The following is a 14,347-nucleotide window of genomic DNA, read 5'->3' as shown; positions in this document are numbered from 1 at the left end:
TGACGTGCATAACCTCATAAAATAACATTGGTGGCATTTCATGTTTTGTTGGATCACACTTGGAAGAAAAATACGGCCATATGCACGAAGCCTTAGAAGAAGTCAAGAAGCCAAAATACATAGATAATGCACATTTCTAATATTTTCTCATATTATCCAGAAGTGATGACATTCTTTACTACTATTCTGAGTGACGTGTTCATGGCAGCAATCTTCTGTACTACAAGAAACTTTACCGCTTTCTCTTCTTAGCCAATGACTTCGCTGAGTATTTTTAAAGCTCCCTTTCTTTTTTTTCCTTCTCTTGCTCTGTGACAGGTCTGTGAGTAGCAGTGAGGAGGAGGAGGAGGAGGAGGAGAGGCTGGAGGAGGCCTGAGGACAGCAGGAGAGCTCTGCTGGGCGGGATCATAGACTCAGCACTGGAAACTTTGTAACCTTCACTTACACCATACTGTGCTCCAGATCCACTCTACTTTGGATTACAAATCCTGAGAGAAGAAGTGAGCAAAGCAAGAGACACCACTTGGATTATTACACCAGGGAACCTGCCAGGCTTGGCTATGGGGACTTGGACATGGTTCTTTCTCCTGGGACAAACTGTGGCCACTATCCTGCTGGTACAATCTGCAGATGAAGGCATTCCTAGACTCACCTTTCAATACGGTAAGTGCAGTTCAGCATGTAAGGGGTTAAGCCAGGCATGGAGGGGCCCCTGCCCATGGGATCCAGCTTCTAAGCAAGGGAGGAGAGCTCTGTCTCCAGGGGTAACTGCTGTGTGCTGCTGTCACGCCTCAACTTTTACTACAGCCGTGTGTATTTCACCATGTTCTATTTGTTTTATCAGCAGTTTGTATCTGTGTAACAACTAGTGATACAATCTGACACACAGGTACAAGGTAAGGTGCTAGGGATCAGTACAAGATAAGGTGGTAGGGGATCAGTACAAGATAAGGTGGTAGGGGATCAGTACAAGGTAAGGTGGTAGGGGATCAGTACAAGGTAAGGTGGTAGGGATCAGTACAAGGTAAGGTGGTGGGGGATCAGCACAAGGTAAGGTGGTGGGGATCAGCACAAGGTAAGGTGGTGGGGGATCAGCACAAGGTAAGGTGGTGGGGGATCAGCACAAGGTAAGGTGGTGGGGGATCAGCACAAGGTAAGGTGGTGGGGGATCAGCACAAGGTAAGGTGGTGGGGGATCAGCACAAGGTAAGGTGGTGGGGGATCAGCACAAGGTAAGGTGGTGGGGGATCAGCACAAGGTAAGGTGGTGGGAGATCAGCACAAGGTAAGGTGGTGGGGGATCAGCACAAGGTAAGGTGGTGGGGGATCAGCACAAGGTAAGGTGGTGGGGGATCAGCACAAGGTAAGGTGGTGGGGGATCAGCACAAGGTAAGGTGGTGGGGGATCAGCACAAGGTAAGGTGGTGGGGGATCAGCACAAGGTAAGGTGGTGGGGGATCAGCACAAGGTAAGGTGGTGGGGGATCAGCACAAGGTAAGGTGGTGGGGGATCAGCACAAGGTAAGGTGGTGGGGGATCAGCACAAGGTAAGGTGGTGGGGGCTCAGCACAGCGAGGATATAAAATCAATGTTTGTTCCAAAGTTGTTACAAACATCTTCATCTTTCCGTAAAAAGATTAGGTAAAAGGTCAAAAGACATGTAAATTATGTGTTTTGAACCTTTAAACTCCCTGGTTCTTGGTCCTAATACATTCAGTATACTACTGCCTATAGACTAACATTTCTATCACTCTGTACCACTAATATTAACCCCTCATATTAATATAAGGCACCAGAATGGGCTGATGCCCTCCATTAAAGTCTTTTGTATCATTAGGAAAATATTGTCAGATGCATTTTCAGATTTGTATTGCTCTTTTTTAATACAGACGTGTATTCTAAATGTGATGATTCCAAAATGATAAACTGTAGTGTAAGGGAACAGTGGATTTCTAGTGTGTGTGTGTGTGTGTGTGTGTGTATATATATATATATATATACTGTGTGTGTGTATATACACACACACTTATATACAAATTATATGTATTTGTATATATGTGTGTGTACATAGATATATATCTAAGTGTGTGCGTGCGTGCGTGTATATATGCATGTGTTTGCGTATGCCAGGCTGTGTATACCTAAAACAAAAATTGAAAAGTAGCAAAAAAATCCTGTAGTCTTCATCTTCCATCAAGTTATGAAAAATGCACTTCTCAGTATCAGTAACTATAGCTGTTGTCAACCAGTTTCTCCAGAATATACATATTTTAGAATACGTTTGCTGAACACCGCTCTGAGTCTTGAATAATGCATCTGGAAGCAGATATCCCAAGCTCTGGCATTAAGGTGGTCTGTCACCCTTCTGTGACCTCAGCACTCTGGAAACTGGATCTGGTAAAAGTAGGAATATTCTGCTGTGTTTAGGTGACAGAGCAGCACCCTCCATGCAGGGATCCAGGTACCTGCTTACAGTAATGGGGCAGAGTTGCCTCTGGTCTGGTGACCTTTGCTATAGTGTTGTAAGGGTGATAAGAGGAGCCAGAGCTCACTGCCCCCTGCTGCTGTCGCTGGCACATAACCCTTGTCCAACTTTACTCTAGCTGAGAAGTCAAGGATTAGATTGGCAACAGCTCGAAAGACATTTTCATAAACCAATCTGTAACCACAAAAGATCATGGCTGCATTGCATTGACAGTAGGATATATATTAAAAAGGAAGTTATTAATGTTACAAATAATAATATTGCTTACATGGCAACATTTATGGCTGACTATGCAACAGCTGCAATCTATAAGAATACATTAAGTTGTATGCTTTACATTTATACATACATTTAATTAGCTGTTTCTTCATAATTGTATATGGGATTATTGCTAAACGTGGAAATAAAAGGAATTACATATGGTGAGAAACTCAGCAAAGAGACTAATTTTGCCTGCAAGATCTTGTAAAAACAACAGAAATATATATCTAAGCCAAAGACCACGTTCAAACATTCAGTATTTGGACAGTATTTTACCTCAGTGTTTCTTCCACTCCTGGTTTTGGTTTACAATCAGAGGAAAAGTATAGTAGAAACACGTCACCACTTCTGTATTTATCACCACTGCTGGTTTTGGCTTACAGATACTGAGGTAAAAAACTCACCAAATACTGCACGTGTGAACGTGGCCTAACAGATGAAATATTGATAAATACACTGATGCCACGTGCACACGTTCAGTATTTTACCTCAGTATTTGTAAGTCAAAACCAGGAGAGGATCAGTCAGATGTAAAGTGTAATAGAAACACATCACCTCTTCTGCATTTATCACCACTGCTGGTTTTGGCTTACAGATACTGAGGTAAAAAACTCACCAAATACTGAACATGTGAACATGGTCTGACAGATGAAATATTGATAAATACACTGATGCCACGTGCACACGTTCAGTATTTTACCTCAGTATTTGTAAGTCAAAACCAGGAGAGGATCAGTCAGAGGTAAAGTGTAATAGAAACACATCAGCACTTCTGTATTTATCACCCACTCCTGGTTTTGGCTTACATATACTGAGGTAATATACTGACCAAATTCTGATTGTGTGAATGTGGCCGGATAGTGAATAAAAGAAAGTATTTTTCAAAAACTCCCCAATGAATTGGCCTCATTTTTATGTTACAATTTAATTTTGCCTTTTCTGTTTCGGGATATCAATCTGAGTGACCACCAATCTGGCCGCCTTCACTACTCTCACAGAGGAGCGCGTGTCATTGAATTTTTCCAAATCTGAAATGTCACATTTGCCTATGAAGTAACTGTCTCCACTTTGTATGTCATGAGGCAAAGTTAAAATGTAGAATTCTGAAAAAGTTGGAAGATAAGTTGTAATGGTGTCCGTAGTGGGGGTCACCCCGCGTTCAATTTTGACTTGACAGGCGAGGGCATCCCGAGGTCTGGATATTTTTTTGTTAAAAACTTTTTAGCATAATTGTTAGTCCTTACTATCCTCAAAGCACAAGTCAGAGCAATGAATCATCCCTGCAACTGCTGACACTGTACAGTGACGTTGTATACAGGAAATTCGGTGTTAATGATCCCCGGCACGTCAGTTTCACCCTTGATTTTCTCTGTATTACTAGCTGTATATCATTTAGAAATGTTTATTACATTAGTAAACTTAGTAACTAATTTATTTTCTGGCTCTCATTGTATTATCACTGTGAATATCTACTCTATAATACTGGAGACTAGACATACAGTATACAGTAACCTATGTGCTAAGTATCTAATAACCCTGAATATTCACCTTCATTATTGCTGATTGGTCCCCTGAGTGCAGTAAGAAGCAGCAGAACATCTTAAGCCCAACATGCAATATTTCCCAAGATTTAATATTTTCCACAGGGACAATTGTAATCGTCATTACCCTATTATTTATGTATTTGCAGGGATTTCTGTTTTTCCAAGGTTATTATATGTGGCAGAAGTTAATGTAATGTTCACTGCCTATGATTTCATAGTTATGGGAATTGTTTCCAATATCTCTGTTTCTCCAGATTAATTCACTTAGTTGAATATTTGTCAGGGCTTACACTTTTTATAACTGGCGTTATAAACTGGAATTGCAGCATGGTTTGTGTTCTGGGCAGCCGGTGGCTCAGTGGTTAGGACTGTTGTTTTGCAGCGCTGGAGTCCTGGGTTTAAATCCCATAAAGGACAACATCTGCAAGGAGTTTATATGTTTTCCCCGTGTTTGCGTGGGTTTCTTCTGGGTTCTCCGGTTTCCTCCCACACTCCAAAGACATACTGATAGGGAATTTAGATTGTGAGCCCCAATGGGGACAGTGGTGATGATATCTGTAAAGCGCTGCGGAATATGGCGGCACTATATAAGTAAGCATAGTAATGTGCCAAATAACATCCTCAACTTTGATGAACTAGTGGTGAACGTACATTTGTATAATTAAGACCGAAAACACGAAAGAAACATCAGCTAATGATTTGATGCATGAGGACCTGCTGACTGTTCGCTGATGGCAGCTTGGATGTGAAATAGGGGTCAAGCATGTTGCATTTGAACATGCCTAATCTTTTGTTTCGGTGTGAGATAAATAGCTGCCAAAGGGGTCGCTACACATTGAAATAGACTAGGATTCTTGAGCAAACATGCATGTGTATTGTGGAATCAACCAAAATGGATGCTTCCCGAATGGGAGGTATATGCCAACATCTTGTGATGGCCAACTTTATGGCAACCTGTATTCTGCTCATTGTATCTTATGACAGAAGCAAGGATGACAAAGAGGAATAAGTTGGGCAGCACGGCTCAGTGGTTAGCACTGTTACCTTGCAGCACTAGGGTTCTGAGTTCAAATTCCACCAAGGACAACATCTGCAAGGATGCAACATCACTGTCCCCATTGGGGCTCACAGTCTAAATTCCCTATCAGTATGTCTTTGGAGTGTGGGAGGAAACCGGAGAACCCGGAGGAAACCCATGCAAAAGACATACTGATAGGGAGTTTAGATTGTGAGCCCTAATGGGGACAGCGATGGAGATATCTGTAAAGTGCTGCGGAATTAATGGCGCTATATAAGTGAGTAAAATAAATAAGCTACAAGTTTATATAATTCCCTAATATAGAACCTAGAAATGTTTTTCTCGATAACCGTGGAATTGTAGGATCCTATTAACACTTTGTCAGTGGTCATGCTGTAAAGTGGGTAAGTAAAATACCCCTGCGTGTGGCCAGCCTTACCATTTTCTGACTCTGCAGAACATCAAAGCTTTTGGTTTTATACAAGGTTTACTTTTATTATTATAACCGATCTAATCAAGTCTTTCTACTTAGCAAAATATTTTCCACCTCCAGCAAAATTTGTGCCAAAATGGGGATCTAATATCACTATGAATGCCAATATTGGCTGAATAAAGCTGCCAGCTGCACATACATACCATTTGTTGGTTCATTTTGGAAAAGGCCTCTTTGTTTTTGTCTGTTTTTCTACATGAAAGACCGCGTGTCCATTGAAATGAACCTCATGCCTGTACTTGCTGTCAACCTGTTTTGCAGTTCATGCTTTGATGTGTTAAGGGTGCGGTCAAAATCTGCTTCTAATAATGATCAGAGAGCAGCTCCACGTCCCTGATCTGTATAGTAAATCAATCTGGAGCAACTTCTTTTCATAAATAAAAGAAAAAAATAACATTTTTCCATTTTTCTTGATTATTCATCCTCTCAGGCTATGTGCACACATTACGGATTTGATGCGGATCCACAGTGTTTTTGGACTCGTGGAATTGCACCAAATCCGCAGTATAGTGCACAAGCAATATTAGAAAATTGGCAAATTGAGACTTTTTGTGCACATGCTGCAGAAAAAAACGTGCTGATTTGCAGCATTTTACTTTCTGCAGCATGTCAATTCCTTTTACGGATCTGCAGCATTTCTGCACCCATTGACTTCCATTGTGTCAGGCCAATCCTCAACAAAACCGCTGGTTTAAAAAAGACCTCCGGTTTTGCTGCGGATGTGGGAGGAGGAAGAGTATGTGGGCGGAGACTGTGTGTGTGCGAAGAAGATGTGGGTGTCTGTGTGCGGGTGTTTGTGTGTGTCTGCGGGGGTGTGCGAGGCTCTGTGCGTGTGTGTCTGTGTGTAGGCAGGCATCATCCGATGGGGCTACTAGTCCCAGCCAGCTATGCCTGCTACAGTGACAGCTAGCCGGATGATGGGACAGTAGTAGTCCCATCATCCGGCTACTGTGTTCAAGGGAAAAAAAAACACACATGCACACATATGCAGTACATACATATAGACATACAGTACATGCAACATACAGTACATACTCACCATACACCTAGTCCCCGGAGTCCTCGATCAGCTGTATAAAAATGTAAAATAATAAACCAACAGTATACTCCCTGATCCGATGTAATCCATTTAATAATGAGTGTCCCACAACGATCTCCCGTGGAGAGCTGTCAAATGCAGATGCGGCCGCTCTCCAGGGGTTCCAATGATACAATGACGGAAGCTATCCTTCCGCACTGTATCCCTTTGCTGCTGTGAGTGCAGAGGCCATACTGTCTCACGCAGTAGTGCCGTAAAGTGAGAGGCCATTGAACCCTCAGTGATAACACTGCAGGAGCCATTGTCTTCTGTCAGTGTGTCACTTGAGGCCTATAGAGCTGTCACATCTCCTGATGTGACAGCTCTATAGGGAAGATCGTCATGGGACACTCGTTGTTATATGGACTGCGTCGGACCAGGGAGTATTTGTGTTGGTTTATTATTTTTTCTTTTTTTTCCAGGAGATCGAGGGTGTCGCAGGAATGAGCGTAACAATAAAGATGTGTGGTGTTCTATTTCATTAAAATACGTTATTCTGCATGTGTGTGTGTTTATTTAACCCATTAACAACTATAGGACTAGTAATGAATAGGTGTCTTATTGACACCTCTCCATTACTAAGCCGGCTTGATGTCACATTACAATTCAAAGGTAACATTAACCGCCTATTACCCCGTATGCAACCATTACAGGGCAGTGGGAAGAGAGGCTAAGCGCTGGAATTGTCGCATCTTACAGATCTGCCATTTCTGGGCTGCTGTGTGCTGGTGTTTGTAGCTGGGGGGTCCAATATCCATGGTCCCTTCCTAGGCTATGAATATCAGTCCGCAGCTGTCTGCGTAGTCTTTTCTGGTTATTAATTATAGGGGGAACCCCCATTTTTAATAGCCAGTAAATGCTAAATATACAGCTGTGAGCTGATATTCATATCCTTGGAAGATCCATGGGTATTAACCCCATCCTAGGCTATAAACATCGGCCCCTAGTCACTGGCTTTCCCACTCTGGCGCAGAAAATTGTGCGTGAGCCCACGACATTTTTTTTTCAACTTTTTTATAAATTAAACAGATATTGCATTTAAGGCCGGGTCACACTTGCGAGAAACTCGCAGGAGTCTCTCGCATAAATACCCGGCACTGCCACCGGCACTCAGGACTGGAGCATGCAACTGCTTAGAAATACATGCAGCCGCACGCTCCGGTCCCGAGTGACAGCGGCAGTGCCAGGTATTGATGCGAGTGACTCGTGTGAGGTTCTCAAAAGTGTGACCCCGGCCTAACTCTTTATGTACCATCTTATTATGTCTATTACTAAACATCGGACTTGGTATTATCTATCTATAGATATATCTATAGATAGATAGATAGATGGAAAGATATATCTATAGATGGATAGATAGATATATAGATGATAGATAATCTATAGCTAGACAGATGGATAGATAGATCTATAGATCTATCTATTAGCTATCTATATATTTGTCTACCTATCTATTATCTATCTTACTGTGTGTGTAAACATTATTCTTCAATGGAATATGTAAATGAAGAGGTTGGACAAGACATGACATCACAATTCTTTTTTTTTGTTCAATAATAGATCTTTATTTAGCTTTCAAAAACGCATACCAATCTGCATGAAAAATGCATGAAAATACGCATCAAAAACGCATAAAAACGCTTCAAATCCCTGCGGATTTTTACCTGGGTTTTCTGCCAAGAGATGCAGAATCTGCGCAGAAAATTCCACAGGCAAATCTGCAACGTGTGCACATACCCTTATTGTACATTATTTGGCTTATTTTTAGACTAATTTTGAAAGAAATTAATAATAAAGGAGTTCAAATGCTGTGATCTGGCAATAACATCTGGACTGATCAACCTCTTGCCTATATGTGGTTAGATCAGAGTTCATCAGACACTTGTAAGTGATCATAGGACATTCATGTAACCTGTGTCCACCTGGGCATTTACCAGCACAGTATTTATAACATGCTATGACTAAATCAAATGACCTTGCACATTTATGTGTGCGAGTGTGTATGAATCATCTGTTGAAATGGCCATATCCTTGCCCTGTAGTATAAAACTGTCACCACTGACTTACAAGCCATGTTTCTTTGGTCGCTTATTATCTTTTCTATCTAAAAATGAAATAAAGGTGAGACAGGCTCCTTGTACAGTATAGTTAAAAATTACAACCATGCACAACTTGTCAGTGGAGCATGGAATATAGACTGTTGTGTGATGGATTCACTGACGATTCATAAGGCCCACATTAGCCCTGAATCTAGTTTTTTGACAGTTTGCTAAAAGTAAGGAAAAAGTAGGTAATATGCATGAATGGGTGTGCAAGCAAAGAAAAAAAAAAAAGGTCCACGGACTTACATCTCTAAAAAATAAGACTAATTGATATCTACTGTCCTCCACCTGGATCCAGCACACGGCACTCCATGGTCTGTACTAATGTCAACATTCTACCAGCAGCAAGACCACTCAGGCCTGTGATTGACTGCAGTGGTCAGGTTGAGCAGCCCCTGGACATTCCCTTTAAGACCAGGTACTGAGATGGCAGCAATGTCAAACAATTGCTACCACTTTTTGTGGAAAATTCAACATACTCCATTTTGCTTGTCCATATGCAGAGCAATGGATCCTGATGATGTGGTCTTGTTGGACCATGGACAGTGGGTGAGTAGAATAGGCTAAAAAAGTAAATGACATACGGCTGGCAATCAGTGAAAAACCTTATAAGCCGACATGGGATTATATTGCATGAACTATACAAGGAGGGACAGACCCTAGAATGTACAGCACGCCACGTTCTCTATCATACCGAGCGCAGAATATCTCGGGAATTCCAGGTACATGTCGTAGCTGATCTCCACTGCTTGTCTGTATTTGCTGAAAGGATGCTCTTACTATTTCTTCTTCATTATGAGGTAAAATAAATGTTTTCCTGGAATACTTGAAGAACAATACAAGCGGGGTCAGACGCCCTTGGAGATGATTTTTTTTTTTTTACATTATGGATGATTATTTGCATTTCTGCTTTGTTTGCATGTTATCCTGTCACTTGTCTAAGTGAAGGTCCCTGTGAGCGGATTCATTATTGATTCTATTATGAAAGTGTGAGAAGCAAATCGGTAATTTTCAGAACTGCACCTTTCACAGGTAGAACTGATCATAGCACCACTGATCTCCAATGAGTATAAATCTAGGTCCGGCCACCGTGTACGCGCCTTTGGGACTTGTCGGCTGACTCTGATAGCAGAAAATATTTTGTCAATGAAAGGCTGTCAAACTGCCCCGTCCATTACAGAAGAAAGGCTCCTCCTGTAAATGTTTACAATTCTGATGGTGCCTGTGTAGCCTTCCCATGTGTGCTTTAATTTCCTCCATTATAGATCCGAGCTAAAAATACGCCACACTTTTCTGTCCAGTTAGTTTTCAGACACTGGCACAAATCTAACAGAACCCAGTGTGGTCAATAGGGTTCATTAGAAGAGTTCGAGTTTCAAGTTTTTAACCTCTTAATATATTGCAGTTATCATATGGTCTATGACATCTGGTGATTAAAAATGGATTATGAATCCTTCTATGCTCTATGTAAAAATAGGAGGTCAATTTTCCCTGCATGAGTCACTGCAAAAGTCCCTAGCGGGTAGATGGGCGGAGCAGCTGGGTCAGGAGTTGAAGAGGGGAATGGTTCATGCAGTAAAAGAGACTTCCTGTTTCTACAGAGAGCAGAGAAAAGAGAAGAATTTACTATGTAGAAAGGCAAAATGAGCAATTGTAAGTACACAGTGCTGTATATTATGATGACTGCAATATATTAAGAAGATAACAATGTCGATGAGAGAAGAGCTTTAGTGTGTATGAAGGCCCTGACAAATGATTTCTGGGGAGATAAAGATCCAGTATAGAAAAACCTTTTTTTTCCCAAAGAGGTAAGCTGCCACCAGAGATGTCTGGCAATAGTTCTCTCATAAGCACTCCTGTGTATGGAGAAGTCAGGCGAGATAGCTGCCGGCTTAAGGGGCCATTCACATTGTGCTTTGGCTCTTCTATCGGTTCTTCTGCCTGAATCCTGGAGAAACCGAATTCACACAGGATTCCGATGGAAATAGAGTCCTGGAGTGCAATGTAAAAACAGAGATCAAATGGGCTGTGTTAGTGCCGGTCTGAAAAAATGGACATCACTGGCAATAAAGCACTAACGCCATATGGCTCTGTAATATGGATACATAGGAATGGCATTTGCTGCTATGCAGACTCCCAGGACTAACCGTGTATGAGATGGATACCACATTGGTCTCTGGGGGAGTCTTCTCAAAAATATTATCTAGAGAGACATTTGTCATGAAACAATGCTCTACTTTTCTTTTCTTTTTTAGCAAGCTAAGGACCCCCTATTATAGAACCCCTTTATGTGGACCATCTTGCAGAATTTGTAATATATGGTTTTGTTATCTAAGATGACATGATGAAGTGTATGGAATTACGCGATCTTGGTGACATTACTTGAAGTGCCAAAGTATCAGGTTTTTCCATGGCAGAGCTGCCATTAAGAATCATGTACTTGTCAGCTTGTTCCTCCTAGCCATCATTCGTTCTGTCCTGGAAGATGACTATAAACTTTCAGAGAATAACAATAATCTGGTTTGTGGAAAACTGTTCATGAGAGGTGCTGAAATGAGATATATTAGATATTATTCTGTTACACCCCTGAAGGGCGAAGATCAATGAAATCTGTTAAATCTACGTAACGTGCTGTTATTGGAGCCAGAAAGAGCCTGTTTGGCCCTCTCGGCAATATCCCCCTGTCATAGACTGGCACGCAGTGTCTCATGTATCATGTTCTGGCTTCAGTAATGCTGACACTGTATCTTACTGTTTCATTGTGGAAATGACACAAATTTAACAGGTGTTGTATAAATCACGTAAAACCATTATAAAAAGAACTTCTGCAAGTTCTGCCGTCTTATCATTGTGTTATATTTTAATATTGTGAGTGACTGTCACAGCTTAGTATTTGCCACAGTTGTTTTCAGTCCCTGCAAAAATTTTGCTCCTGTCCTGGTCTTTTGCCAAAATGTATTAGTATTACAAAGTCCAAACTATTCAGCACATTAAGCTGAAAAAATCTGAGGTCACACTCTTCCTCATTTATCTGCATCTTAAAGAGAGAATGTATCATTAAACCTATTGTTAGATTAAATGTATTTTAAATAGATATGTGATAATGTCTTTTTTTCATATAATAATCTGTATTAAAAATCTAGAAATCTTGTAATTTTTCACACTGACCTCTGGGGCTATTTAAAATTCATACTTGCAATTTTTTACAGAAGTCTTTTAAGACGTCTCATTATCATCACTAGCAGAACAAAAAGCGATAACACCTCTATACACAGCTCATAACCCAGGATCCACCATTTACTAGGTGATATCACAGCTGACCCTGCTTTCTCTCCTCTTCATACTTTTTGCACAATAGATGGGTCAATTTAAAAAAAAAAATCTTCATCAGTCTATTTCAGCTAATGTATATGTGGGTTTCCTGGAAGAGCAGGAAGTTCTGTGTTTCTTCAAAAATAAGACCCGGTCTTCTAAATCATTTTTTGCTCCAAAAGATGGGTTAGGGCTTATTTTCAGGGGATGTCTTTTTTACATCAACAACAATCCACATTTATTCTTGAACAAAAAAAATCAACATTTATTCAAATAAAAGCATGTACTCACACACACTGCACATACACGTTTACACACACACACACACTGCACATACCCATTTACACACACACACTGCACATACCCATTTACACACACACACTGCACATACCCATTTACACACACACACTGCACATACTCCTTTACACACACACACTGCACATACTCCTTTACACACACACACTGCACATACTCCTTTACACACACACACTGCACATACTCATTTACACACACATACACTGCACATACTCATTTACACACACACACACACACACTGCACATACTCATTTACACACACACACTGCACATTCTCATTTACACACACACACACACACATACTCATTTACACACACACACACACACACACACACACATATACACACGCACTGCACATACACATTGCACATACAGTACATACCAGGCTGTTTCCTCTTCAGCTCTAGACTCCCGCAGTTAAAGGATCTTTGATGACATCATGGTCACATGACCGTGTTGTCATCAAAGCTCTTTAAAGGGAAGGTACCGCGTTTGTAGGTCATTAATAAATCACTGTAATGCAGCATAACATGCTGCTATAAGCAAGTTTGAAATGCATGTGAAACAGATTTCATGTGTTATAGGAGTTTAAAGAATGCACTGGGGGCTGACATCTTGGTTTTGCAGCGGTAGCAGGGCACTCTCAGTATCAGATTACGGCACCCCATGGACATAGGAGAAAATAGACCGCCGAGGACCCTATCTGTAACATTGCAGCAGCATTAGCAGTGAGCTGGGCATGCCTCTGTGGGCTGCACACTCACTGCTGTAGGTGTGACTAGCTGCCATTTTATAATAGCCCTGTGCTATCTGCCGAGCTCCACTTACTCTATATCGGTGAACAGAAGAAGCCCTCACTGCTCCTCTGAACTACAAGCAGGCACATCCTCTGCTCCTCACATGCTGCCCTGTGTGCTTCTCCTGCTGTGTCTCTGCCTCCCCCTCACACACAGTCCTTGTGATCTCCGGTAAGCTGCACTCACAGCCTGCAGAGAGGGAGGTGACACCTGGAGAGAGAGAGCAGGGCAGCTGACAGGACAGGGATTAAGGTGGGGGAAGGGGATGGCAAGAATGTTATTCACAAAAAATGCTGCTGAGTCCACTGTGTTCTGCTCCTCTGTAAACAAGCTGTGCCTCTGATGCAGTAACTGCTGGTGATAGCAGGTCACAGGGCAGTCACACACAAAATGGCGCTGACCTGTGATGCTGCTGTTCATTCTGCCCCAGGGATATTAGACCACCCAAAAGGGGAGGGAAATGGTGATGTCAGCAGTTACTGCCCCAATTTTGCTGCTGGTATATCTTACTATAGCTGCTTGAGGTCTAAAATGGAAAATGCTCCCCCTAGTGGTAAATATGTATATTTGTAGAAAAATGTATAATAATTTTCATATAGAAATGTTTGCAAACAGTGCAAACATTGCATTAATACATTTTAATTACTATTTTAAGCTTAATTTCACAAAAAAAACTAAATACAAGAAAACTGGTCTTAACCTCAGAATGGAAAAGCTTTTGGAGAGTAGGGCCCTGAGAAATTGCCCAGATTGCCTACCCTGCCCCCTAACACTGACCCTGAATGCCAGCCTGTCTCGTCGTTAGTTCCTCTAGACTCCTGCAGTTTAAAGACTTTTAGGGACATCATAGTCACATGACCGTGATGTCACCAAACGTCCTTAAGCAGTTTTAACCTCGGAATAGAAATGCTGGGAACCCCTAAGAGAATGGGGGCTCTGGGCAATT

The 14,347-nt window shown here is 41.5% G+C and overlaps 1 protein-coding gene across 1 annotated transcript in view; it reads left to right on the top strand.

The window, feature by feature from the left end:
* The window catches only part of SEMA4B (semaphorin 4B), a 454,316-nt gene that overhangs the window by 369,885 nt on the left and 70,084 nt on the right, over positions 1-14,347 (top strand). The window contains exon 3 of the mRNA XM_069766179.1: positions 319-663. Coding sequence (XP_069622280.1) covers positions 561-663 — 103 coding nt within the window. The 5' untranslated portion in view covers positions 319-560. The remainder of the gene's footprint in view (positions 1-318; positions 664-14,347) is intronic.

This window comes from Ranitomeya imitator, chromosome 4 (genome assembly GCF_032444005.1).
Source record: "Ranitomeya imitator isolate aRanImi1 chromosome 4, aRanImi1.pri, whole genome shotgun sequence".
Taxonomy (NCBI): Eukaryota; Metazoa; Chordata; class Amphibia; order Anura; family Dendrobatidae; genus Ranitomeya; species Ranitomeya imitator.
This window is presented reverse-complemented; position numbering and strand designations above follow the sequence as displayed.